Genomic DNA, 26,051 nt, shown 5'->3' on the forward strand with positions numbered 1-26,051 from the left:
GGAAGAGAAACACGGCTATTGGAAAACGCTCCATCCGATCATAAATGATTTCTTGGAAGTCTGGCTTATTTTCTTCCCCCTTTTGTCCACAACTTTGACACCTGTATAAAGATTAGGCTGTGACTATTTCCCATGAAAAGCGTTCAAACAAAAGTTCAATCCTGAGTAGTTTAGGGGTTTGATCATCCAGATCAAAACATGATATATGGTAACATGTTAGCCTCATAAAGAAAAATGACACAGCAAAAGTATAAAAAAAAAATTCCAACAAAGAAAATAATTCTAGTTTCCATTTCTTCTTGCTATTCACAGCTAAACTGTCTGAAAATAGAACAACATGAAGAACTGACTCCTCACTGCTCATAGCGCACATGTGAGACTACGACTGCACTGGTGTAAAATTTATACAATCAAGTGAAAAATATTAACTTATCTCAACTCCAGTGAGGAAATTATCGCCTTCACATGTGAATGTGATTAACAATGTAAAGAGCTTTCGGGCTACTGAAGCGAGTGAAGAGCGCTATTTAAGCTGAATCCATTTGCCAATCCATTTAACTCTCGTCTACACAGAAAGAAAGCAAGTGGTCCCGGTTTCCCCGGCTGGAGGCCACCTGCAGGTCGCCGTGATTTACTCGTCCCCATGATTGGCATAACGAGCCTCGGATTATCCGCCTCAAACTCTTCGTTTATGTTTCGAAATGAGGAAATGGAGCGAAGAGGACAGGACGTGATTTCCAGTTGAAGTTTCATGGAAACGCGGAGCGTGTGGGAGGCAGCGTGCGCCCCTGGAACGAGGCCTCGTCAAATTACTCCAAATGGAAAGCGATGTCTCCGGGTTCGCTTTATCGCTTTCTTCACTCAGTTGGAAGTGTGTATTTTCCATAAGGAGGACGGAAGAGCTGGGCGCTGGAGAATAAACAATCAACACGCCTCGACGTTTTGTTTTCAGCATCCTCGGAGCAGTGGTGACTTAAAAAGGAAGAAATGGCACACAAAATTCAAGAGAAAGTGCTTTAACTAATTTCCATAGTGTTGGACGGAGTCCAGGTGTTTTCAAAATTCAACAAGATGTTCGCTGAAAGACAAGGATAATGAGGCTGCGGTAAGGTGAATGACAGGCGAGGCACAGACTCTGTATGAGTTTCTACCTATTTTATATTTCTCAACTCAGCAAATAAAGCATGAATGATGGTGCAGGGAAGTTCTGACCTGATAAAAAGAAGTGCAACACATGGGCTCAGTCTGAAGGCGGCAGCCATTTTTCATGCGGCTGCTCAATGCGAGGGGAAACACATCGAGAAGTCTGGCAATTTTAAAAACAAAGGGAAACTGTATCGCCAAAAAAAAAAAAAAAAAAAAAAAAAAAAGAAAGAAATCCAATGATTTGCAATGGAAATGTGTGGCTGGCTATCTTATGAAGGATGAAATTGTAAAACGTCCCTTTTTTCCTCTTCTGCTTTGAGTTGAGAAAAGGTCGATAAGATGGAATCATGGTGAGTGACGGTTCCTTCAGGATTTAAAGCTCAGGGTTACTTGCAAACTGAGTGACACGCTTCAGGTTTATTGTGGAGTTATTAAAAACAGCAGGGCCAAATGTGGCAGAACAATCCTGTGTCAACACAGTGGAAACTGGGCAGATTTGTGCCATGAGGAAAAGTGATCATACAACTGAGGCTTCATTTAGCGTCAATTATTCTCCCAGTCAAACACAGACAAATCTGAGGGAAGTTTCCAAAACAAGAGGAGGAGGCTGAAACTGGGGGTAAGAGTCAGCCTGTTGATATTTCTTGTTTTGATAGTGAAAACAACAGCCAGCATCTTTTATAAGCACTTAAAGTTATGGTTTAACAGTCTTTTATTCATTATCGGAGGTCTGTTTCCATCAGAGGATGCCAGGATCGTTTTTGTATAAATACAGACTATCAACTTTTTTTTTTTTTTCATGTAAACTCTTTTATGTGTGGTTGCAAATATTTTCCATCAGTCCAAACGTCCAGCTCTCTGCTGCAGTCCCTTCAAGGCAGTATCAAGTGACAGATTATTCGCACTATATAATTATGGTAAGTTGTATTAAAAACAATAACAACCACAGTTTTGAAGACGGGGACACGATGGGGACAGCATGTCTAATTCGGTGCAGAGCAGAAAAACACTGCCGGCTCCACTCTGGTCCATTTATGTCAGGATTTTTTTTTTTTTGTTGTTGTTTTTTTAATTTCCACCTGAGCAGATGACAAAAGGAACATATCTGCGCGTGCTTTGTGCTTCCCTGCTCCCGCCGTGCGCCGTGTTTACCTGCTGCCTTCATCTCGGGATGCACATTACAGCTTGAGACCATTAAGAGACAGAGTGTGTGTGTGTGTTTGGGGGGGGGGGGGGGTGGTGCTGGGGAGGAGCGCGGCCACGATAAGGAGGTCTTATCTGAGTGGCGAGTCAACAGCCTCCAGCGCACTGGGAACACACATCGTAACCTGCTTCACTTCCAAGAATCAGCACAGATGCTGGGGCACATTCCTCCCGCGGCGCCCCTCCCTCCCTCTATTAGCCGCCCAGTAAATCCCGCCGCCGCCCCGAACCGCTCCATTATTCATCTGCTCGGGGACCCGGGCTACGAGTGCAGCGTGTGTCCTCGTGTGACTACATGTGTCTCCAGGAAAGGTGAACAGGTTCAGAGAGTCGGGTTGCATCACTGCGAGGGCTGACGTCCAGGCAGTTGGGGGGGGGGGGGGAAGGTTTACGCACGCCGTTACCAGGTACACTGCAGACCTCCTGGCCAGAGAGGCCGGTGCTGGCACGGCTCAAACCACAACCGTGCAGAAAATGAGCTTTTTGTTATGCTGAAAAATGACGATCAGCATTTTGGATTCGCATCAAAACGGCTTGTCTGGAGACATAAAAACTCCTTGACGTGTCACAGTCCTGACAGGTTTGAACAATAGCTGTAACTCACAGGCAGGGGAGCGATTGATTAAAACATGAGGCTTCATGCTGCTTGTTAATTTCTCCTCTGACTCATCCGCAGTTCAGCTGCAAACAACATATCAAGCCAAATGCAGTTTACGGTGAAGAACAGGTTTTTACAGTCTGCAGCAGAGGCTCCCAACTGTGATTTAAGAAGGCTGGGCTACAGAAACTATCCTCATGTACAGGTCGTCATCATGGCTTTCATTAGAATTTACTCAAACATTACAATTAATTTAAAGTAGTGATGTTATTACATTATTGTCTGCAGCATGTGCTGTCAACAACTGATTTATTTCCCTTTGTTTTTTTTATTACTGAAATCACTGAAATCTAATAATTTCTCCACCATGTATCTAAAATAAATGTTGAATTTATTTTTCATTTAAGACAGTTGAAGTTTATAATATGAAAAAGGGGTCACAATGCAAAGCGTATCACAGGCACAAGGTTTTTTTTAAAATTTTTTATTTAACTGCTGGTTGACTCTTCTGACTGCCTTAAAAATAAATAATTCAATGAGCAATAATAAAAATAGATGAATTTTGAAAAGTGTCACTTAAAATAAAGGTATGAAATTGTAGTATAATAAATACGTAATACAATTTTGGGTGGCTGGCCTCAATGGTAAAAATCTATCGAGTCGTATTTGGTCTTCATGTTTCGGACATTTATTCTTCGAATATCAAGCAAATGACATAAAATCTAAAACTGAATGGATTTATGATATGGTGTAAAATGTGTCCCAGGCCGACGTGAACACACACATCGGCAGACACACACACACACACAGCAAACACGCTGACAGCGGAGAAATTTTATTGACTTTCGTCTTTCTGAAGGAAAACTGCGGCCGTTGGAAAACGCTGCAGCAGCCACTGTCAACGGGGGAGAAAATTACACTCTGCAAGAATCTGATGCTGAAAACTGAAACATTTTTTGGTGTTTTACAGCAACAGGTGGGACATGCAAACTTATACGCTCGCAGAGACGTGCCAAGAAGACGTGCTCTGACTAAGATACTCCCTGTGGTGGAAAAAAGGAGGAGAAAATAAAGAAAAACACATGACGAGACAATTCAACAATACTGAGAGAGGAAAAAGAGTTAAAGAGAGGCCAAACAGCAAGCTGGGGTTTCTCTATATTGGGTAACCAGGAGATACCAACACAACGCCTGCAACAAAAACAATATTTCTTCATGAAAAGATATTACTGTCCTAACTGATAACCTCTTGGACCGGCGCACAGTGAGCGAGCGAAATGCACAGATGCAGCTGTTACAGTTTGGAGTGAAACACAAGAGGGAAAGTGGTGTAATCGGTCCACGAGAGCATGCCGAAGCTTAAAATTAAATAAATGCTTGTTCATGTGACTTTTTGATTAATGGGAAGCAGAGAGGGAGGATGGAGCCTTTCAGCGGGGCTTTCCTCTGTAATTCAGGTTCACTCTGGTTTGAACAGGAGTATTGAAGGCCTAATGCCGGACAGACAAGTGAATGGATGGTGCTTTAATCCCACCACTCTTGGATAGTTTAAGACTCAGAGGTCATCCCCTACCGCTTGGTTCGTCTCCAGCACACGTGAGATATCGATGAGCTAATTTTTCCCATCATAATTCATCTTTGAGGGGGATTGAATGTGTTTTTTCAAATGTGAAAAATCACAAAACACCTTCAGAGTGTATGAAAATAACACATTTAAATAGGGAATTAATCATCTCTGAGTAGAAGAAAGCAATCTAAATTGTTATATTTTCATGGTATCTGCTCTTCTTAATTTTGGATATTTCATCAAGAGCACATTCAGCCATGTGAAGGTAAATGTCATATTTCCTACTTTGTTAGACACAAACTATTTATATTCATATTTTCAGTTTGTGATTCTATGTTTATTGATTTTATATAGAGTGACTTGCAAAAGTATTCATGCGTTACTTGAACTTTTCCAAATTTTATCACATTCTAACCACACATTTAAATGTCTTTTAGAAGGATTTTATGTGAAAGACCAACACAATAATGAAGTGGAAGCAAGCTTGTACATAGTTTTGTATTATTTATTTTCTATTTCACAATCATGCAGCACACTGTGTTGGTCCATCACATGTAATCTTAATAAAATACATTTACATTTGTGGCTTTAATGTGATTAAAGGTGTAAAAGTTCAAGGGGCATGAAAAAGTTTGCAAGCCAATGTATTTGAAGGCAATCACTAAACTTTCTTGAAACACAGGTGATTAATTTTCATATCTTTAATTGAACAAGTGGCAAACATTCTATACTTTTAGAGATCAAACAGTTTAACATAGGACCTGAACTGTCCATGAAACCCTCTGAAACACTGCTCTCGCTGCTGCTGAATCAGCTGTTGATGCAACATGACTCCAAAATTTTGGAGAATATATCAGGATTTTTTTGATCGTAATTACTGTGGAAAAAAATCCCTTTGTCTCGGTGACATTTAGACAGATCTGGCAGGACTGGGAAGATGACGTTAGCCCTAATGTACAAATTTGTACGCAACCAATAAGACACCGTTCAATTATGTAAAAATTGGTTCATGCGAACAAATTTTTAATGAATCATTTCATTATTTTCAAAGCTATTATTGTAAACGTTGCGGTTTGGTATATCCTAACTGCATGAGGTGCTGCCAAATTGGTGCTGCGGGACGTGACTTCTTAGATCATGGTTAAGAAACCGATAACTATTATGAACACATAATCTTCACTGGCCAGGTCCGAACGCTGGAAAAGCTGAGAACGGAGCTGAATCACCGTCGGCGTGCTCAGAGAATACCGGGAACAACGCACGCAGACCGGCCAAGTCCAAACCGAGTCTGTTTGACTTGGCCCGGACGCGTCTGATGTGGACTCGTGTGAGAGGGGATGGAAATGCTGGCAAAATGCCTGAATGAACAAAGAATAATAAAAAGCTGCCTGACTGACTGCAGAAGGCAAAAGCATCTCTCTTTATGTGGAGCCGAAAAGCTGCAGTGTAGGACGTTCGTCCAAACATGAGCATCTTTACACAACTCCACATATACTCAGGCCGAGGGAGACAGGAAGACTTTCCACAACATATCATCTGAGCCGTGGGTCTGGCAGGCGTAAACCGGCCATTTGTTTATCCCTTAAAGAACGACTATTACATTTACCGGACGGCTCCAGACAGTGGGACAGAATAAAATACACTCACTTTTTCTGTCCTTTTTACAGCAATTTTTTGACCATGACTCCCTTTGTACAAAAAGAGGATTGAATATATTTAGACCCAAGTATAGCCGGTGGCTGCCAGGACGAATCCCTCAGGAGAGGAAAGATGGCGTGCTCCCTCACTGCGCTGCCTTAATGATCCTGCGTTTTGAAAGACAGGTCGTTCTGCGTGCACTTTCATACGCCCAGGCTTGAAAGCAGCTCGTACCTCACCGCAACACACACACACACACACAGAGAAAGATACGTGTGGTAAATGTGAGTCACAGGACATGAAAAATTTTAATTGGCTGCCAGCAGCTGGATGTGTGTCTGTGGTCTATCTCGCAGTCTTTACACTCTGACGGCTGCTTATTAAACAGGACAAAAGAGGCGCGCACGCGCCGAAAAGGCTGGGTACCGGGGGGATAATCTCTTGAAATAGGAAGTTGACAGAATGCTTTGGATGGTCTCACTCTAAAGGTGAGAAGAGCACGTGCCCCAAAATCCACCCACTGGTTAGCAAAACAAGTTTTCACAAAACAGTTTGAAGAAACAATGTAAACCGACTTAACAAAAACACAAGAAAAACAACACTTTCATAAGAGCAGGAAAGAGTCTCAGAATTTGCTTTTAACATTAAACAGGAGAGTGTGTGGTAGTCTATCGTCACACATGGTCGTACAATTCCCCGGTTTACTGTTATACTGTATAGGAAAACGAAGGTGAAAACTAAATGTGGAACCAACAACGACCAGATTCATGTAACTTTGTTTTTATGTAGCATCTGTCAGAACCTGCAGTGTTTTTACTGTTTCTAAATCACACTAGATTAAAAAAAAAAAATAATAAAATAAAGTTGGCACTGATGGGAAGGGAAAGTAGCTCATTTTCACAGTTTTGAGACATTTGTGGCGGCAAGGCGATTAATTGATTTAACTGAAGCAATCATGAAAATAAACAGTGGTCACTGTGCCACCGAAGCGGACTGCATGGGTGGGTTACATTAAGACAAAAGTCTTGGATGGTTGTGTGGCGGCGGCCCTGCAGATTCTCAAACATTTAGATTATTCAAATGGTGCCAGGAGAGAGCAGCTGTGCAGTACCCAGCAGTTAGGGCACCGCTGCGCAGGGTTACTGAGGACGTGCACGATCCTGGTTCTCATTTTAAGCAGTCGTCTCCTCTCATTGTTACACAGAAGTAGGCATTGAGCTTTAGGGGTTTTTCTTTTTGATGTTCTGAGGATAGTAAGAAGGAATTTGCATTTCTGAGAGATTGAAGAGATTATGTTTACACAAAACATTTTATTTCCAAATGTGTGGCGAATGGCAGAAAGGAAAACAGGATGGAATTTTCCTCTTTGCTGTCACTAAAATTTACATTTTACTTTTTGAACAGTATTAAAAGTGACAATATTCACTCAATGACCAAGTTGAGTTTATATAATTTGATCATTGATCTTCAAAGACTTTGTTTTGTCGACAATCAGAATTCTGCAGTAAAACCTACAAAAGCCAAAGTTAACACACACACAGTGTGTAAAAGTGGCACAAGATAAATCTTTTTTCATTGAAAGGGTTTAACAATTGATCTCTATTCATTCCATCAAATTCGAAATGGATCACGTACAAACAGAGGAAAAAGCCTACAAACAATAAGGCATCGTGTCAAAATGTCTAAAACATCGACAGAAAAACCAAAGAGGATGCAGCGGCGCAGAGTTCACACCACGCCTCACAAATAAACAATAGCCGGCATGTTTACCTCCACATAGCGAAAGGTCATCTCTGCGTTCTACCTCCAGCTCCTGTTGTGTTGCATTTGTATATTTCTCTTGTTTGGACGCCACGAGCCTTTGTCACGACGGTTCGCTCGTAAAGCTGTCGTTCTGAATAATGCACATCTGGATATGTGCCCGTCTGCTTCTGAATGATTAAACAATCAAATAAAAACCCTTAATGTGTGTTCCCGTGCATTAGCCTGGCTGATAATAGTCATTATTCAGACTGGAATTAATTGTGAGCCGTCCCTGAGATGGGATAATGGCGTGGTTAGAAAAAAAGCTGTTACTGGGCTCTGCTGGTCAGCGTCATGCAGGAACGACTGGACATGTGAATATTACAAATGGATCGGGGTGTGTGAGGGTGTGTGAGCATTTCGGGGTTGTGGGAAATTGGTTTATGCAGCTGAAAGATATTTAATAGTTTTTAGGGTGAAGGAAACGACAAAGAGAGACGCTGTTGATATGCTTGAAGTGGCGAGTCTGGCATTGGGCTCAGCGAGTGGCACATAAACACGCCGTCACATTTCACGGCAGTTATTTAATGGGGCTTTTTTTTTTTCTTTATATATATTTAAAAAGACCACATTTACTTGAGAAGCTCCCTCTGAAAAATCTTGAAATGACTTCAGCTGAAAGCAGGTCTGCGTCAATACAGTACTGCAGTCTCAACCATCAGTTCCAATTGACTCTCTATTAAATTACTGGCCTCCAACCACAGTTTCATCCTGTGCTTTAACTGCTGGTTATGAGATTTGCTTGGCAGCAGGAGCAGCCCGGTGCCCGGAGACGAGGTTTTCACCAGAAGAGCGCGAAAGTCTAATAATAAACATGCAAAATTAGGCTTGTGAGGGCTCACAATATGTATTCGATTTAAAAAGCGGCGTCCAACAATGGTGCGTAATCACAGCTCCCCTCCCACAGCGAAGCTCCTTGAGGTCTGCCTTAACTCACACCTTCAGTGTTGTTTCCAGAGAGCTCGTCCAAACACGTCTCCAGCTGGGCTGCTGGTGGTTTAGTCTACCGACACTCGCCTCGGGTGAGCAGCAAAGAATCTTTCCCCGTCGCTTTTATCCAGACCGTCCTGTGCCACGCTCCCCACCCCACTGCAGAGTAAACAAAAAATGAAATATCCACTGGAAACCCAGTTTCTTTTTTTTTCCTTGAAAGCCCTCTCAGAATTAAACATTTTGTTTTGGTGAGCGCCGTAGGCTGCAAAACGCTGAGGCCACATAAACTGGGCGTCCAGTCTTACCACCAGTGGAAGGAATCTTGTTTGTGAAGCAGACTGTCCAGTGGGAGCATTGCCTCATATCGCACCACAATAAACACAAACGCAGCAGGCAGATTAACCCAGTGACAGAAAACCATTCTTGACACGAATCAAAGAACTGTAATCACTTTGGAATCCATACAGCGAACGATTTGGACTCGGATCATAGCACTGCTATCAACTTTTTACTTTCTCAGGGTTTCTTCGGAAGCATGAGACTTCATGTGTTTCTGGTGGCGAATGAACGTCTGATCACTGTTTACCTTGCAGACAGTTTCAGTATCCCAGGGAAGGATGGTTTGTAGGTCGATAACCTCGCAGGACACGCCCAGCTTCTCCTGAGCCATGCTGGCCACCTCCTTCATCACATGGACCTGAATGTTTAACGAAACAGAAATTAGCCTTCAAATCTGATTGGATTTCTTGGATTTGAGCAGTTCTCGGTTCAGTTTTGATTCAACGCCAGCGACGTTGAATCTAGATTTACATCTGCTGGAACTGAACTTGAACAGATTGACAGCAGCACAGAAATTTCACTGACAAAAGACATGTTCGTTTTCACATTAGGTCCAGATGCTGCAGAGCACAAAACTCAGCATATCGCATTACACAAGCTGCAGAGTTCCAGTCTTTTCTTTCATGTGGGGCTCAGTTTCACAGCTACACTTCACAAAAACTATGGACCCAAAAAAAAAAAAAAAAAAAAAGATTATCAGGTTTGTATTGTAACACTTGGCTATAGGGTTATATCACCCTGCTGTAAGGACACTTGTTTTTTTTTTTTACTGGATAGTGTGATTTATCTTCACAGTGTGACACTTTCACATTCAGTCATATTTGCTAGTTCGATTCCCAATCTCTCTATCTTCTACTATGGTGAAGAAAGCACAGGGTGGATTACAACACTGCCCCCTACTGACCAAACGTACTATCGCTCTGGTTAAAGCATCCCATGTAGCATTGCACTGTTGACGGCTTGACGGTGAATGTTTGAAGAGGGAATCTACAGAGTCAACTTCTGTTAGTACAAGAATAAACTGTTTTGTGCAAAGAGTCTCCAGATGACTGAAGCCTCTATTAGCTGTTCCCTTTAACCGAGTTAATCAAAGCAAGTCTTTGTACCTTGTGCCACAGACCTGATTAGTTTTCATGATGAACATCCTTCCTGTCACTGATGGGATGCTAATCCAATTCCCCAACACTCCAGGTCTAGACTTTACGTTAAAAGGCAACATACGATGATATATTCCAAATGTTGCTGTTGGAGACTGAAAATGTAGTTCTTAGTAACAAAATGAAAAAATACAAAGAAGCTAAACAGGTGGCGAGAAGAACTTCAGCGATATATATTTGTTACAAACATTAAAAAGGAACCTAGAACAGAACAGTGTGATGCACAGAAACCTGAAAACTGGAAATTTAAGAGGCAAAAATAATTCTTTATGCATATAGTTCATTTTGTGAGCACATGTTGACGTTCCAGCTACTAAAGAAGAACTTCTGTCGAGGATCAGAGTGATCTCTACGATTTATACAATTAAGCACAAATATAAACTATGCTGTTCATGACGCCCTTGTGTTTTTGGCATGAGATAGCGCTCATCTTCCTGAAGAAGGTAACAGAAGGAGGGCTTCCTTTGTTTGGATGATCTGGAACACACGGTGCTGACTGGACACTGCGCCTATTACTGTGTGAGTTGTTTTCTTTGCCTTCGTCTGCACGGGCCACGGTTCAGACGATGTGTGTGGGGGGGAGTGCCATGCTTTCCATTTCTTTATTAGAACCCATTTCTTCTCTGTCCACCCTTCAGCAATAACAGTGGCTTTCATAAAGATGTATTCCCTTCAGAAGCCGCCGACCCTCCACCCCCCCATGCCACAGGTACATTACACCCTGGATAAGCCCGATAAGTGGCGGGGCACAATGCAAGTCGGCGACGACTCCCGCTGAGCGGCGGGGATTTTTATATAAAGATGAAGAAAATAAAATCTCGAGCATGAAAAGAAAGGCAACAATGGAGCGTTAGCGCACTGAAAGCCCAGAACGCGTCTTAATGTTGTGGAGATGTCTGAACAGATATGGCTCTGGACTGCAGGCTGGGAGGCCTTGCTGAGACAGAGGGGGCTTGTGATGGACTTAAAGTTAATCCGCTGATAGCCTCCGTGGGTTTAAACGTCACTTAGAGGAGATGAAACTTGGCTCCTTTCTCAATGGGACCATGGAAAATAAGCCAAAGATAGATGACGGCTTGAAACTGCGCGGACGACCTGCCGGGAGTCGCTCCGTGATGAATGCGGCCGCCTACCTGCGTCCCCCAGGCAACCAGAGTGACGTCGCTTCCTTCCTGGAGGACCTCGGCCTGCGAGAGCGGGATGGAGTACGGCTCCACGGGAACTTGCTCCACTGTGGAAACGCAAAATAAATAAATAAATAAATAAATAAATAAGCAAATGGTCAATTCTGAGCATGTCCATTCATCACTTCACCTCAAACCCTGCTGTTCTAACGATCCCAAACTGACTCGGCCTCTGAATGACAGGCTAAATGACAAACTGGTGAAATAATAGACCATGAAAATACACGTTCCTGGAGGAGAACATTTTCTCTGGCCCATTTCAAACGCTTATTCCTACTTTTTCCAGCGTGTCGTCTCTCAGCAGTGTGCATTTATCACACCATCTAATGCGTGAGCTAATGAGCGCTTTAGCCAGCTCGGAGCTCTCAGCCTTGATTAACTCTGACAACAAAACATCGGCTGGTTGATGTGCCCTGTAGGAAAAGGGCCACATAAGTGGAATATTGATTCAAAAGCGAGAGCCTTGCAGCCAGCCTCTCTTTGAGCTGAGGTCCAATACAAAGACCACGTATAAGTATATGCTTTGAATAATAGTTATTAATATCTTGGAAAATTAACTACGGCCAGGGATTTTATTACAACGCACAATTTTCAATTGTCATCACTTTTAAACATGCAGTTTATTTATATTTTAAAACTAGAAACACGCTGTATTAAGTGAAGCTGGCATTTGCAGTCTTTAAATTTCATTCAGTAATAGGGATTATCCTCACGGATTCTGGGATGTGGAAGTGAGAACTGATCCGAAGGAAACTGAGCTGCTAAAAGCATTCCTACGAGGCAACGCGTAACGTCAAAAATCACAATTAGCCTGAGTAATTATTCTCTGGGGAGACACTCTGGGTTTGAGACTTTAACTGGAAACCTTGAATTGCTTCCATGAGCCTTTCGAGAAGCTGCAAAGGAAAGAAAAATTGCCCATCCCGACATCGTGCTACGTTAAAACATCAGGATGAATCATATGTAGCTCCCGGTTCGGGCTTCCAGACCAGACAGAAAATTGGCCAATTGAGTGGAATAATAGCATTTTTCAGAACGTTAAAATCAAATTATGAAAACTGGGTTATGAGTTAATAAGTGAAATCTCAGGCTAGACAATAAAACCAGGCCTCAGTAGAGTTTGGTTTTCACAAACACAAAACCAGGAAAAAAAGAAAGACGGGTGTGCAATTAAAACCATGACTTCACAATCCAGGCCGAGATCATTACAGGCGTAAAGCACAAGAGCTGGCTCCATTTGTCTTTTAAAGCCAAAACAAGTCTTGACACATTACTACTAAACTCTCAGTGTGAAGCAGAAGGTAAAAGCGCTTTTCAGGCTGTAGTTAAAGGAACCGGCCGCCTGTCTGAACCAGACCACTCAACGCTTTGATGCAAGGTACTGAAAATGGCCAAATTAAATGAAATTAATAAAAATACAGGAACATGCATGAATAAATGATTAATCGCGTTACGCAGCAGGTGAAGCTATAAAGCTAAAACCTAAATCCAGACAGCTTCCAAAAAACAGTGGGACAAAGGAAAAAGCTGGCAGTCTAATCAGACCACAAGGGTGTCATACACTATATGAAATCTCCTTCAAGTGGAGTCATAAGCCAGATATGTGCACTGTGGCTTGGCCTGCAATTCTCTTGGCATGTTTGAAATATGCTGTATAGCTCAGGAATCTACAAATCCTGTGACTGACAAAGACATTTCTTCAGCAGGTGTTTAATAAAGAGGGATCCGTGACGTACTGCGTGTCCGTGGTGGGACTATCTGCTCCTTGGGGTGGATCTGAAATGTGATGTGTTCATCTGAGCTTGACAAACGCGGCGGGCCACCGAGGGCCTCCTCTTAAAAACATGTCACAACACTCGCTGTGATTGATAGGCCGGTGTCAGGAAAACATCAATATGCTTGATGTTAGTTCAGCAGGAAATAACGTGACACGGAGAAAAATGTGCGTTATGTTGGGAAGATGGCTGCTGTGTTGTCTCATCTCTCCTCGTGAGGCTAGTAAACTCAAATACAAAGAAAACAGAGCAGAGAAGTGAGACCCCTGCTCTCAGCTGCTCTGCTGAAGCTCATAAATCTAAAACAGGTTGCATTGTGGGATTCACAGTCGATTAGAACTTATGCTTTCTGACAATATGTGTTTTATAGCAATGAGAAAAGAAAACCCATCAAATCTGTTACACTTTCTTTTCCTTTTTTTTAATTTGTTTTCCAATGTTGGGCACTTTCACCTCAGAAGGACACTAAAATCTGTTGTGCATAATTTGCATGTTCTCCCTCCAGGCGCTCGAGCATCCTTTCATTTTTACGACGACATGCTTGTTAGGTTAATTATTGACTTAACATTGCCCTTTAGTGTGTGTAAATCTGTGTGTTTGCCCTTTAATTGACCCCCTTGTACCCGATGCATCTTGCCCTGTGCTCATCAGCTGGGATTGTCTCCAGACACAATAATCCACGGATGGATTACTTTGCAGCTTTATGGATGAATTTACGATGAATTGCAGCTTTCCACTCGACAGTAAATGAATCATAATGTGCTTTCAGTTTTTAAGGAATCGCAAATAAATAGCATGAAGTGCAAGGTTCTACTGATAGAAAGCGCTCATAACAAATTCGCAGACACCTTTGGCCACCAAAAACTAATCAGTTCAGCCTTGGGTCAGAGCTAAATTTAAGCAAATACCATCATTTTGTTCCCGAGTTATCGTTTGACGAGAATGGGACAGAAGGACAACCTGAAAACAGTCCGTCTAGTCACAAGCTGGCGCCAAACTGGAGACGTATTTATGTCTTCCATTTGACTTATTTACTACATTTCCTGGGAACCTTCATGAATTTGACACATGCAGTTTTAAATGTCAGCGTCAGTTTAAGAGCAGACATGATGAGATCTTTGCAAAAAATGGAAGACAGGCAGGAAAGAAATTAGCAGAATTTTGGGGGGTTAATTTTGAGTTTTGTTTTTAAAGACCCAGGACCAGATAAATAAGTTTTTTGAGCAAAAATCAACTGTCATGGCAGTGCGGTCCTTTGAGGAAAAAAAACTGCGGGTCCATTTAATTCAGAAAACTCCAACAGGAAGCTCAGTTTAGAATTTACCCATTTCAGTTGCATATTTCATTACTTTAATGAACAAAAACATCTTCAGGGTCCAATGCAGTTTTAAACCAAGGACAGAGCAGTTTTTTATTTTTATGTTTGCGAAAGCTCACCAAACACCTGTTTAAAAGTTTCCGACAATATTTTGTGGCACCTTTTAATGCAACCTGACCGGTGCCAGGCAGGCCTTGGCTTTGTTTGTGCCACTCCTGTACGCCGATGTTCCTTCCACAGATGATTGGGATGGGGATGGAGGTGGGGGTGGGTGGGGGGGGGGGGGGTGGGGGGGGGGGGGGGGGGGGGGTGTGGGGCTCAGCCCGGCACTGTCAACACTCCACAGCCCATTTAGACGGTCTGCTTCACACTTGTGGCCCGACTGAACTCACTCACATTGTTTGCACTCTGGCATATTGCTTGTGTGTCTTGCCTCGTGCCTCTAAAAGGGAGAACATTTGCTTTCCATAAAGAACCCGGGCAAACAGAGCGCCGGCGGGGCGCGGAGCTACTGGAAGCCGATCGTCCGACTTGAGTAAACACGGCCGGCGTGACATGTTGACTTCTACGCACAAACCGGGCAGTTTACCTGCTGCTCTGTACAGGATCTTGGGCTCAAAGAATATGCAGGGGTTCCTGTCAGCGATGCACGAGAGGAGCAGTCCTTTGGCCTGCACCGGACTGCGGGGTATTACAACCTGAGGAGGAAGGGACATGTGTTAGACCTTCAGTGCAGCTGAGACATCTGTAACTTCACTCAGAATCGGACATGGAAAAATGTCGAATTTTATGAATGTCTGATGGTTTTAAAATGCAGAAGTGACGTAAGGCAGTCGAAGACGTCTAGGGGGAAGCAAAAGCAGTATTTCCACTTCCCAGTGAAGATCTCAGAATGATGGCTTGGTGCCCAAATGGTAGTTGATTTAGTGTATTTGACATTTTTAGGAGAAAGTGTTTAAAGCAGATTGGCTACCGATAATGTCATTCACAATCAAACTGAATATAAGTCACACACGCCTGTCAGTTCACAGGCTCAAAGCATTAGACAAGTCAGACATTTGACTCCGTTCTACAGGAAAAGTAAGTAATTTGAAATTAAAATACTACAATAATAATAATAATTATTATTATCATTATTATCATTATTATTATTATTGTTAACCCTAAGACCTGACTCCCTCAGGATGATGTTCAGGAAGAAGGATTGTTGTTTCGCAGCAGTGGCAACATGTTTGTAATGAAGCATTTCAAACAGGTAGAACATGTTTGACATGTGGCGTATTTCCACGCTGAGTTTGGATTTTAAAGAGGTGCAGTGTTAAACCTTCTGAACACACCGCAAGGGGAAAATTTGGACAATTTCACAGCTTCAAAACCAACAAACGTTTTCAAACATTAACTGACTAATCATGCTGCAGTGACATTTATAATGTCTTCTTAATCCTGGCATTGCACCCGAGTGAGATATCCCAACAAACCTAATAATCCGGCTATAATTAAATTAACCCTGTCAGACTTCATGTTGAGACCAGATCTGTAATGGAGATTAAACTGGATTTTCTCTGTGAGTTCCACTAATTGGGTCACAGAAATTATGTCACAATATATTTTATTCTACAGTAATATATATGAAAGTTTGTCCCGTCTATCTTTTTTTTTCCTTCTATTGATTAATTACTACTACACCCCCCAGATATTTCCATGACTGTTTGAAAGGGAAAAAAAAAAGTATTGGTGGTATAAACTATTCATTGAACACATCCTCTGGCTGATAATATGCAGACAGATAAACATTTATCAGTCTGACCTTTGCAGAGAGACAACATGTTTATTGCTCTCAGCTTTGCTTACTCACAGTGGATCAAGTGTAGCTGTAAATTATACACCCCATGTTTGTGATGGGTGAAATTTTCATGATGATTAGTGTATGCATGCTCAGTTAAGGAAAAAAAAAAAGGCAGACAGGGATTGCATATCTGAGATTTTAAGGTGGACTTGTTTACTCTGAGCACATGTGGTTAAAACTGTGAAACACCATCAGTGTAGAAAACTAAACTCCTGTTCATACCTGTCTGGGCAGTTAGGATGATGAATTTCATTCCTCTCTTACTCTTCATGTGCGCGCGCACACACACGCACACACACACACGCACACACACACACTCTCTTGCCTTACACAAACGTGAAACCTGCAGATGTGCTCAAAGCCTGTGAGCATGAGGCTCACGTTTCTCTGCACAGTAAATTTCTCTAACTGGACAGTTATTACGGCCAGCTGCCACTCCGCCGGTGCACACATCTTTTTTTCCTTCTCATTCTCTTCCAGGCTGAACGGCTCTAAAGACGGATTCACGCTGCAATTTTGATCAGTCCCGGGTGAGAGACGAGGATATCCTACGAACACGTCTTAAAGACCGTAGCTTCAGGCGGCGCGGTCACACGGGCTCACAGCCATCATCACTATCTTCTGAGAAAATCATCGGACAAAAATCCGCAACCGTGGTTTTGCTACACAACGCAGAGCGACTTCCGCGTCGAGCTACAGCCAATCAACAATGGTTCAAGCAGTAAATCCTGTGCCTGCTGTATTTCCAGGTGAATAAGTGGCACTTTTAATTTATATGGGTCTTTGACTTATTCTAAGACGTGACTTTTTTTTTAATCAAAGAATAAAGTACATGTCTGCTTGAACCACTAGATGTCACTGTGTGACAACAGAATGTTGCTACAGTACCACTAAAAATGTTTCTGAAAAGAAATGGTGACCACAGAATTTAAACTACCGGTAAGTACGGCACCTGTTTTTTTTTTTTTAAGGTGGGCATTTAGCAGAATAAAAGTCGCTCTATTCTAAAGAAATAAATTGAGCAAAAACATTCAGGTGTGATATATAGTCTGGAAAATACAGTAGCTTATTTATTTACTGTGATATAGCCAGGAGAATGTCACTGACATTTCAAACCTTTGTTAAAAAACAGTCAAGAACGGCCGAGAAAGCGAGCAGTTCAAAACACAAAAGAAAGGGGGGGGGGGGGGCAAAAACGTATGATAACAGCTTAAAAAAATTTAAACCAGATGCCTCTTTTAAATAAACTTATAAGATACAAAAAGTCAAACTCAGAGTTAATCCTATCAAATGTTTTTTCCTTGGACCAGAACAGTGGCTTCATTCTCAGTGAGTTCCATTTCTTTATCTCCTGGAGGCATCGCTGGTGTTTTCAGCTGGTGGAAAATATGACAGTGTTTTTATTGCTTATTAACGTGCGTTGCAGTGGTTGTCACTTCTGATTCAGTGAATACAGACACTGTGCAGTTAAATCACTGTCAGGCCCGACTTCATGAAATCAATGCTGTAAAAGTGAAATTGTGAAGAAGCAAGCTCCAGGTTTTCTCACTTTTCATTGAAGTACTGATGATAAGTTCATCATTATTTGTGAAATACATGAGTGGCAGCCTCTTAACACAACATTTTGGATGAGTCTGCAGTAATATTTAAAATGACAGAAGCCCGATAAAGTCAGAGTTGATGGATTTTACTTCCACAAAACTTGCAGCTTTCGAGCAGTGGAGCTGCAGAAACTCGGCGGATCCCGCTCACACTGGGACACCTTCACTTGGGCTTCAAGATTTATACACTCGATAAAAAGTAGCTTTTTGGGTGGAAGAAAAATTATATTTTAGTCTAGACTGAATGGAAAAGATGCGGATGAATGCGGCCGGCTTCACTCTTCCTGCGGCGGCGCTGTGATTTAATATGTGGATAAAGCTGACATCGCAGCTCAGGTGCCGCCATTAAAATTCTATTTATGCTGATTTTGCCAAAACAAATCACAGCCATAAAATAATCCAAAAAATGAGTAAAGTGATTTCCACATTAAGCATCAGTTCAAAGCATCTTCATTTTATGTGTGCTTCAGCAGCTCTGGTCTGACCGTTTTACTGTTGTGTCAACTCACAAATCAGCACCCCCCCCCCCTTTTTTTTTTTTTTTAAATAACTCCATGGCTTCAGGAGGACACGTTCTGCAAAAAAGCAGACGCAGCTATGCAAACGTCTCTGTGTGCTAAAGACATTTAGTTCTTCGCTACAATTTTAGACGTCTTCTACGTGCGGAAACACAGGTCTTCAGAGACGTTTGTGTTTTATCTATTCTTTAACTTTCTGTGATACAAGCAGGGTTTGAGGAAACCGGTGGGGGGGATGTTTACTGGAGGATGTTCTCAGATAAAATAACGATTGAAGAAACTGGCAGTCGATCGCAGCAGCTGTTAACAAAACCCTGTAAATTGTGTATTCAACCAAAATCTGGAACTCTGACACAACTTTGAGTGAAGATGTGATTAAAAACCTGTGTTATGTTTGCAGTGTGGATTAAAAAGCCGTCATGAAGCCTGACCTTGATTCCCGGGCAGTGGGCGAAGAAGGCCTCTGGGCTCTGGGAGTGGTAAAGCGACCCGTGGCCCACGCAACCCCACGGAGCCCGGATGGTCAGATTCCCGCAGTCGAACAGGTTCCCCGATCGGTAGCGGTACTTGGCTGCTTCGTTGACTATCTGGGAATAAAATCAAAAGATTTGTGTTTATGCGAGCTCAGATTAAAAACTGTCGTATGAATGAGAAACTGGAGTGAACTTCACAGCAGCACCGACATTCACTTTGAGAAAAGAAAGAACATGAATGGAACTGTTGAGCTCAAACAGGCTCCGCTGTCACATATTCGATTTCACGCTGCCTTGACGGGGCAGAGTGGACCAACATTTATCATAAAGAGAGCCGGTACACAGTATGACACCGGCGTCAGCACGTATGCATAAAACAGCAGCTCGGCCCACCCTGTTAATGTCACATTCATCTTCCTCAGGGGGAAGACGAAAGCAGGAGAGGACTTCTTATGTTTCAGTGTTTCACCGAGCCGGGCTGTGGAATATGCAACGGCAGACCCTCAAGGGCTTCAGCGTAGAATATATTCTCAGTCTGAAAGGTAAGACACTGAGCAGAAGCCCAATGCCGTTCTCTTTGTCTTGGTTTGCTGTTGCTGATGAATTCGCCCATCCCTGAACACATTACTAGCAATCTACTTTCTTATGTCCCGGAAATAATGAACATGTAGAAAATCGTTAGAATTAAACAGAGTTTGCTACAATGGTCTGCTGAGCATCCCAAAATCTACACTATACACTCATTAACATCCGGTGCTTAAGGTCAGTCTGGTTTAATGTAGTTCTGTTTCTCGTATTTTGTAGTTATGATCATCTATAAACCTTCAGAAGAAGGTCACTGCAACATTTATCGTACAAAACCTCTGATAGAAAAGCTTAAAAAGATGTCCATGCAGGATCATGACAAAAGACGTTTATCTTTTCCCCAGATTGTCCTTGTGTTTCTCCCAAATTCTAATAATTGAATCCAAAATCTGAAAGCGTTTTTGTGATAATGTAGTGCTGTTTTTCAGCCGGACAGACTGGCAGACCTTGGTGGGGCACAAGGCTTTGTCTGGCCTGAGGTTACAGATTTGATGTGCGCACGTCAGATGCAGGCTGCGCAGTGGCGTAGAGGTTAGCGTCCTCCTCCTAATCTGCTTTCCTCCCACGCTTCGAAAAGTCATTTGAGATTAATTGGTGACTATATTTGCCAGTAGTTATCAGTGTCAGCTTGTGTGATTGTGTCTTCGCGCAGCTACAGAGCATGCATGGTGGACACATGCTGAATTAAATCAATAATAAGACACAGATTCAAGAGCAAAGGCTGCTCATCCTTCAAAAACATGGATGAAAACTCTTCACTTCATCCAAATTAACTCTGTCTGTTCCAGCAATACCTCTGATTCCTGTGGAAGGACATCACGGGGGTTTATTTATGCTCAGATACACACTTTGTACACATGCGAGTCATGCGTTCCTAACAGCGTAACTCGTGTGAGCGTGACCGCCAATAAAATATGTCTAAAACAATCGTGCAAAAACATAAATGGACACTGTTTGTTTTAAACTCCAGACCGTTTGGCCGGGGATGGCTGTATTGTGGTTGGAGCATTAGTCGTGACCTGTTTTATGATTCTGGCTTCTTTTTACTGGGAAACAACAGAGCCTCGGCTATAAGTAGACAGTGCGCTCATTCCAGGCGTGACTGTATGCTGCTCCATTCTGGTATTACTCCATGTGCTCGGCGTCTTACCTGGTCAAAAGCAGGGAAGATGTAGTCGGCAAACTGGATCTCTGCAATGGCAGTGGCTCCGGCACAAGCCACGCCGATGCCAAATCCCACAATGCCTTGCTCACAAAGGGGAGTGTTGAAGACTCTGTCCTTTCCTGGAGAAGAAGTACAAGGAAGGAAGGATAGAAGAAAAGAAGGAGAAAAAAAAAAGATGAGAATGTAAGTCTGTGTGGTGTCAAAGAAAGAAAAAAGTTTTCAGAAGGGATTAAAACTTTTGGCTCGTTTTAAAGCTCATATTGCTTCAAGTCCTCCTTCACAGGGAAATGTGTTTTTTTTCTTCCTCCTCTGACTGAATGTGCAGGATGATGAATGTGCAGAGTTGAAAGCTGTTTTCACATCCGTCTGCTGTGAGGCGAAAGCTCCGCAAACCCAGTCCAGACCTCACTCCTCAGCCCGGGTTCAAGTTCCATTTCAGTTCAGCTTAAAAACCCCAACATGTTTCAATTAAATCCAGCAAATTAAATACACTTTCATGCTTACATGTTCTGAGCATTCTATTGAGTGAAGCCTCAACATACTGTCAGATAAATCTACCTTTCATTCAGTTATATGTGTTCCTAGTCAGGCTGTGATTAGCTGTATACACGCTATTAGTTGAAAAAATAATATAAACATATAATACTAAATTTTCATAAAACAGAGCTGCCAACTCACATCGATCACGAGTTAAACTTCCCTGATTTAAACTCACATGCAGAATAAGATCTGCCTCCTTGTACATTTTTGCTAAATGCTGGACTTTCTGTATTTCTATAAATAATATTTCTGGAGGCTGTTCTGCTTCAAGGTAAAAATAGAGTGTTGGAAGCCGACCAGAGTTTTTATGGTGAAAAGTCAGATGCATGTTTGTGTGTATATATACATAAATGGTAGAGGAAGCCCCACAGCTCTGAGATTCGTTACACTGGCGGTATCAGTCTAACATTTAACAACATAGGAAATCTTTCTCATTCTGTTTTATCAGATTTATTTTTATCCGTTGAGGGTTTTTTTTTTTTTTTTTTTTTTCGGTATCTTTAAATGTTTACTCCTTTACAGGGCCGACTACAGAAACAACCGACAACAACAAACCACTCCGGGTCTAAAAAAACAACCTGCTTTCTTCTCTCAGTTACACTCTTGTGCGAAACTCAAAGATTTGAGTGGAAGAAACACGATTGCTCTCATGAGGCCAGTTGAAAAAGCTTGTTTTTATACCTGCTGCAAGGGCTTCTACCTGGACAATTTCAAGATGTGATGAATATATGAGTTTAAAATGACATAAAAAAAAAAGTCAAAGGGCCCAAATAATTGCAACTTGTGGCTGTAACATTGAGCTCTAAAATGTCTGTTCAAGTAAAATAATCTTTAAACTCAATGCGCCTGCTGTCCGATCCTGATTAGGTGTCAGTAAAAACACTCGTATTGGCAGGAAAAACCTCGATTCCAAGCGTATTTTGACAGATTTCATTACAGGCTGCAGTGGATTCCTCTTTTATGACCAAATTCCACAGATACTTCTCCTTTTTCTGTAACATGAACGTTAAAGGGACACAAAAGGTTGAAGTTTAGGGGTTAAGAGAGGTCAGAGACAAAAGATCACAGAAATGTTTATTGTGTTGAGAAAAATCCTTTTTGGAGAACAGAGACCGATCCCTCGTTACAATACAACTCTGAAATCGATGGAGTGAAAAGTTATCGGCTCTTCGGCTGGAGGGAGGAGAGGCCGATTCACACACAAACCCCCATGGAGCAAAAACAGAAGAAGAAAATATATATATATTTCCCCATCTCCACCCTGTAATTTGAAAAAGAGCCGCAGGACTGGGCGGCTAAATTTGGCCTGTGAACGATATTTTTGCCCTCATCTTTGTGTGTTTGCCAAGCCGGCCTGTATTTTCTTGGGGTTTTTCTGTCCTGGTGTTGTGTGCTGGAAGGCTGCTCCTCCTCGGTCGTGAAACTTTGCCCCAAACTGCCCTTTGCTCTCAGAGAGTTCAATTAGTGGCCGCAGCGCCGCGAAAAATATGGAGGAGCGAACAATTAAGTGTGGAGAACTGAGTGCCTCAGATGAAGAAGAAGAAGAAAAAAAAAAACAGCCTCAAGTATGCAGCTTCATGAGAAAGTGACACCAAATAACATGTGTGAGAGATTCTGTGTCGTCGAGGCAAACGGCAGTCGGTCAACTAATCACAAAAAATACAGCTGCCTGATGGGAAAATAACTGCTGTGAAGATGTTTGGAACCTCACTTGGCGAGAAGATGAATTTAACCTTTAAATCCAATAACTTTTATACTTCCTCCTGTTCTCAAACATGTCCAAAACAATAGGTCATATTTACAGTGTTTTATGCAAATAATACACGACATAAAGTGCAGATAACAGGAAGCACATTTGTGAATGGTTCAATATTTCTTTCCAACTTACTGGCAAAAATCTTTAAACCACTGGAAAGTCCATTTCAGTTTATTTATCTTTAATGGTACCACATTCATCTGTGTGAAGAGCAGCAAAGCGGAGTGAGCTGTTGAGTGTTGAAACTCATTCTGAACTTCTCGAGTTTATCAGAGACCATCTCCATCATTTGGAAAGTGGAAAGGACGGCCCGACCTGCCAGCGAGTCCGACCTCAACCCCGCCGAACACATGTGGGACGGGCTCGTGCTTGTTCTTCGGACTGACTCCACCACATTTGCTTACTTGCAACCAAAAGCTGGTTGAAGAACGGCTGCCTCGAGCACCAGGAGGGCGAGGTTCCATGTCGGCTGTGTGAGGTTCGTCCTCGTGCACGCTTCACTCTGCAGCCTACCAAGCGGCTGAGCCGCTGCCAGAGACGATTTGGCAAATTTTTTTTGGTAACTCTGCTTTCTCCGTTCTGCTGCTCATCAGAAAAAAAAATGCACCATTGAAAAGGGAACTAATTGGGCTTTCCAGTGGGCTAAAATTTATCCACAGAACACATTATTACAACAAAGATATAATCTTTAAACCACATACTTTCAACTTGTTTAAGTAGTTTAGCCGAACTACATAGTATGTGGTCAATCTTTAACCCAAAAAAAATAGTTCAGTGAATTTTTTCCAATTTAAAGTCAGAAGTTGAGAAATAAACAGCATTTAACATACTTGACTATGTGTAATTGGCACAAATGGTCACTTTAATTGACTTTTAAGTATGTAAATATCTATCAATAACACCTAAGGTGTTGAATGCCTTTCAAAAGGATTAAATGGAAACGACAAGAGGTAGTGTAAGGGGATGCAACTGCCATCGGTTGTCTTTCAGGAAAACAACGCTCTTAAGTAGCCATCAGCCAGCTGTGAGGAGGAGGAGGGGGAGGAGGGATGGCTCCATCACCAAGGTGAACGCATCAGTCTCGTAAAAAGCCATTCATGTAGTGCGGGCTCCACATTAACCTGCGCTGTGTGTGAGGGCTGCGGGTGGCAGAGGTGTGCACCGTCCTTTTCAGCGCTGAGAGGGATAAAAACAGCTTTGCGCTCGTCACTGTACACAGAGATGAGATGGAAAATAATGATCCCTTTCCAAAGGTCAACACTTCTGACGTCAATGAAAACAAAAGGCAAAGCCGGCTACTGTAGGGACGGACTGGAGACTTCTTGTTAATAAAGCGCCGTGAACATCAGCCGGGAATGTGATGGAAACACGAGAAGCCAGACATTTTATCCAGGTTAGACACAGGTTTATCTTTTACGTTGACTGGCAGACTTTGTCTTTTTTTTAAACATTATAAAGTATTATTGTGGACAGCCGTTTGGATCCACAGACAATAAAACAAACATCTTTTAGTGGCATTGTTTCAATTTCACATGAGGACCTGATATATAGTCCGCAACTGACAAAACTTTCATATTTGAGCTTATTTTGCAAAATCTAATTTCTCTCTTTCACACTTTCACAAAAACGAGTTAAAGCACCTTCTAATTTCTCAATCGTAATTGACTGTAATTGTAATGGTTTACGGATCACTGTGCAGGAAACATAGCCACCATGCATGGGTCTGATGTATCTAGATAAAATGCATCATGCAGGTGAACTGTGTGTTTTCATCCACGTGTTTTGTGCAGGTTTCCAGAATCATTCAGAAAGGAATACTTCATGTTTTGTGTCACTGACAGAGAGAGAAGAAACAGAGGGTGATTAGATTATATTAAATTGAAATTAGAAACTCAATTTGTCTTTATTTTATGATTTTAACAACCAATTCCACAAACTCTCTTCAAAATCCTTGGCTTCTCTTTCCCCTGTATCCCTGCAGCTCTGTAGTGTTTGGATTAGCAGCTCAATCCAAAAAAGATGGCTGATAAACTGTAGTTCAGATGAGATGAACAGTTAGTGGTGCTGCACATCAGAAGGAAGAGATGCATCCGGAATGGAAATTATGACTCAGAACATTGTGGAAATGACATTTCTATTAGTTTCATCCAATTGGTTCAAATGGCTATTCTGAGATAATGCAGAACGGGTGTGACACGCTCGGTTTCCTGGTTCGCCTCGATGTTGGGAAATCTGAGCAAAACCAAGCAAAACCGAGGCATCGTCCACCTAATTAGTAAGACCTGAGATTTTTCCATCACAGCAGGTCAAAATGTCAGCTGTGAAAAAAAAAACAGCAGTGCGACAACACCATCTGCTCGGCGTGGGTCAACACTGGTATGGCTTTCAGAGAGGATTCAACACGACAAAGATCAAACCAAATTAAAAAACAACTCAATGCCAATTCCCCGAGCCACCCAATCTGACTCTGTGCTGTGATTATACAACACAGGCTGACTGCCGGAGCTCTCTGCGAATATCAATATGGAGGCTTTTAAAAGCAGCTGAAGAGCACAAGTGTTGCTAAAATTACTGACAATGGCTCTTCAGTGGCGCGTCGCCCCAGTGAGTGCAGCCTGACTCCAAAGGGTGACACCGGAGACGGCCACTAGACATTAATGACACATGTGCCCGGTTAAAGCTTGTTGATCTCTTGTCTGGCTTGTTGTTGATGCATGTTCCTGAACAACCTGCTGGGTTTTCATTCCCTGAGCCAGAACACATAAACAGATCGCTCTGGGCACAATCACCTGATATCAGGTTTATAAAGCCACCTGCAGACAGATCCGACACACAGGAAATGAAATCTCCCTAGAGGAGGTCAGACTGTCTGCAGTGCTCTGCCGCCCTCTAGTGGCTGAACTGGA

The 26,051-nt window shown here is 42.3% G+C and overlaps 1 protein-coding gene across 1 annotated transcript in view; it reads right to left on the minus strand.

Moving 5' to 3' along the window:
• bckdhb (branched chain keto acid dehydrogenase E1 subunit beta) overlaps positions 1 to 26,051 on the minus strand; it is a 59,109-nt gene that overhangs the window by 28,635 nt on the left and 4,423 nt on the right. Inside the window, exons 4-8 of the mRNA XM_030101959.1 lie at positions 20,835 to 20,968; positions 19,058 to 19,213; positions 15,251 to 15,359; positions 11,518 to 11,615; positions 9,475 to 9,585 (exon numbers count right to left, since the gene is read on the minus strand). Of these exons, the coding sequence (XP_029957819.1) occupies positions 9,475 to 9,585; positions 11,518 to 11,615; positions 15,251 to 15,359; positions 19,058 to 19,213; positions 20,835 to 20,968 (608 nt within the window). The remainder of the gene's footprint in view (positions 1 to 9,474; positions 9,586 to 11,517; positions 11,616 to 15,250; positions 15,360 to 19,057; positions 19,214 to 20,834; positions 20,969 to 26,051) is intronic.

Source organism: Salarias fasciatus, chromosome 11 (genome assembly GCF_902148845.1).
Source record: "Salarias fasciatus chromosome 11, fSalaFa1.1, whole genome shotgun sequence".
Lineage (NCBI taxonomy): Eukaryota > Metazoa > Chordata > Actinopteri > Blenniiformes > Blenniidae > Salarias > Salarias fasciatus.